The 2500-nt window shown below is 46.4% G+C and overlaps 2 protein-coding genes across 2 annotated transcripts in view; both read left to right on the plus strand.

Moving 5' to 3' along the window:
• Nucleotides 1–1184, plus strand: part of LOC115327831 — a 2032-nt gene extending 848 nt beyond the window's left edge. Inside the window, exon 1 of the mRNA XM_029988895.4 lies at nucleotides 1–1184. This exon is cut by the window's left edge and continues 848 nt beyond it. Within this exon, the coding sequence (XP_029844755.4) occupies nucleotides 1–892 (892 nt within the window). The 3' untranslated portion in view covers nucleotides 893–1184.
• Nucleotides 1185–1991: 807 nt separating this feature from the next.
• Nucleotides 1992–2500, plus strand: part of LOC115327830 — a 1726-nt gene continuing 1217 nt past the window's right edge. The window contains exons 1-2 of the mRNA XM_029988894.4: nucleotides 1992–2042; nucleotides 2099–2500. The exon at nucleotides 2099–2500 is cut by the window's right edge and continues 1217 nt beyond it. Coding sequence (XP_029844754.3) covers nucleotides 1998–2042; nucleotides 2099–2500 — 447 coding nt within the window. The 5' untranslated portion in view covers nucleotides 1992–1997. The remainder of the gene's footprint in view (nucleotides 2043–2098) is intronic.

A 2500-nucleotide genomic window follows, 5' to 3' on the forward strand; every position in this document is an offset into this window, starting at 1 on the left:
GTTGGTGTACGGGGTGAGTTCGGTGGGATTAAACTTGTACCTGGACACGGGCATGGCCAAGCCGGGCACGGGCACGACAGACAATCAAATGGTAACGACGGAACCGAGCGAGTTTCACACAAACGACCATCGCCTCTTGATCGAAAAGTACTGGGGCGTAAGCATGGACAGTAGCGGCACTTTAACAAAATCCGACACAATCCCCACGTGCATGGGGGTACCGCGGCACAACAACTGTTACGACTTTATTCATTGTGCCGACTTTGCACCCCGCACCAACAAGTTTATTAACACTTTCCCCTTCAAAAGTCACGTTGGCACTCCCATAATTAATTACGATTACACTTTTCAAAACGGCTGGCTGCGTACGTGCGCCCCAATGTGTGGGGATTCCAACACGTACATAGCCGCCCCTTCGACCGTAATGGGAAAACAACTTTCGACCCTGGACTCTACAATCAAGGACACCAGCGTGCAAAATTCCGTAATAATGCTACAGCGAGAGGATTTTGACAGCGAGTACGACAGGCCCATCGAGCGCGAACACAGCCACCAGGGTTTAATACACAATCCCCCCAATTGCAGCAAGGCGCAGCCTAGCGTGGGTTTTGGAATTTTGGCAGTAAGCAAAAAATCGATCGATTCTCCGGGCAGCAACGATAAATTTCAAGACGTGTCGGCATTTTTCCAGGTGGACACAGAACTGGTGCTTCACTCGAGCAACGATACAATATCGCCCATGCAAAAAATTAACAGCGCGTGCCACCAACACTTTACCAAAACTAAGGTAAACAAGTATATCCCAGCTAACCGACAAACACACTTGGGCCACTACACATATCACGAATCTGCCGGAACCGCCAAGTTACTCTCTGTACCATTCAAGCCATAATAAAGAAACTTTTTATTGTTTCTTGTACCCACATCGCCTGCATATCTCGTTATTCGTCAACCAATTGACTACTCTGTCCCATTCTTCGTCCATTGCTCGTACCATCCGCTGACAGTAATCATTTTCGCTTTCATCTTCTCTCCGAACAATGACCAGATGATCGTAATTGCCTCGAAGCACCTTGGCACAAATATCCCTTTCCTTAAGATTTTCTTCTTGTGTCTTCTGCGCTTTTACCCTCTCCTTATGCATGCGTGCTTCGACTTCCCTCTTTCCAAACTCGACGAGTTTATCGACGACCAATCGGAGAAAATCCTCCTTGAAATCCAGGGAGCACTCTATTGCCCTGGACACGGGGGAATCCTCAATCTTCATGTCGTCGTCGTCGTCGTCGGTATCCTAAAGAAGATATATATATATATATATAACTCTTTTATACTTAGCTACGACAACTGCAACGACATCCAATTTTTTTTTTTATTTTTTTTTATTTTTTTTTAATTTTTTTTTTTTTTTTTTAATTTTTTTTTTTTTTTTAATTAATTAATTAATTAATTAATTACTAATTAATCAACTAATTAGTCATTAACAGGACTCACCAATAAGATGCGCCGAATATTAGCCCCCAGTCCTCCGTCCTTCTCTCCACCACCAGCCTGGCCACTACTAGTGCTGCTGCTTGGTCCTGGCAGAGGGTCCATCCTTCCCGTCCGAGTCGTCGTAGTAGACTGAGGTTTAGTAGGGTTAGCTCGCTCATTATATAGGCAACTAGCAGAACTGGTTTTGGGCGTCGCCAAGGACGCTAACCGGTTTATCCAGGTCGCGAAGGCCAACCGCACGATATAAAAGGAGCTGCCTTCGGCTCGAAAATTCAGTCTTCGCCGAGGACTCGAAGGGACAAGACCTCCTGCCTGCCTGCCTGCCTGCCTGGAAGGACTGCCTGCCTGGACTGCCTGCCCCCTTGGATGGTGAGCCTGCAAAAACTTTGACTCTGCTCTATTGAGCATTTTTGAGACTAAGTTTTTAATTTAGGGACTTTGCCTCTCGAATGCTCTCTAGACTTTGCCAAATTTTTTTTTTTTTTTTTTCATAGATGGAGCGGGAAATGCCAGAGAAGAAGCGAGTCAGACTTGAGGAGAATGACGATGAGGTACCGCTACACGTATTATTGGAATATATGTTTGACGGGGAAATGTCCGTTACTAGGGAGGAGATGGACAAAGCAGTGGAGAAGATGAGTCACGATGTGCCGCTTCCCCTATACAAGAGTTGGACGAAACTGAAGAAATTGATCGACGCGTGGACATTTTACCAGGAGAAATTTTGTCCGAACCAAGAACATTGGCAACGCGAGAATGCGACCATCACGAGTCCCCTCCACTATTGCCCCGATGGGCAGAAGAGTTACGACGCGTTCCAAAACGAAGAAGAATTGTGCATGATGTCATTACCGTTGGATCATATGGAGAAGCTCAGGAGTCTTATTTTACTTTGTCTAAGCGCCTTGAAGAACCCAGAGCAGGATATGCCTTTGCCGCCATCTCCTTCCACATCTCGGGATGTAGACGGCCGCACTTGCACGTCGTCCACGATTGCTCGTGGAGCAAC

Source organism: Ixodes scapularis, unplaced genomic scaffold (assembly GCF_016920785.2).
Source record: "Ixodes scapularis isolate PalLabHiFi unplaced genomic scaffold, ASM1692078v2 PGA_scaffold35__2_contigs__length_329733, whole genome shotgun sequence".
NCBI lineage: Eukaryota > Metazoa > Arthropoda > Arachnida > Ixodida > Ixodidae > Ixodes > Ixodes scapularis.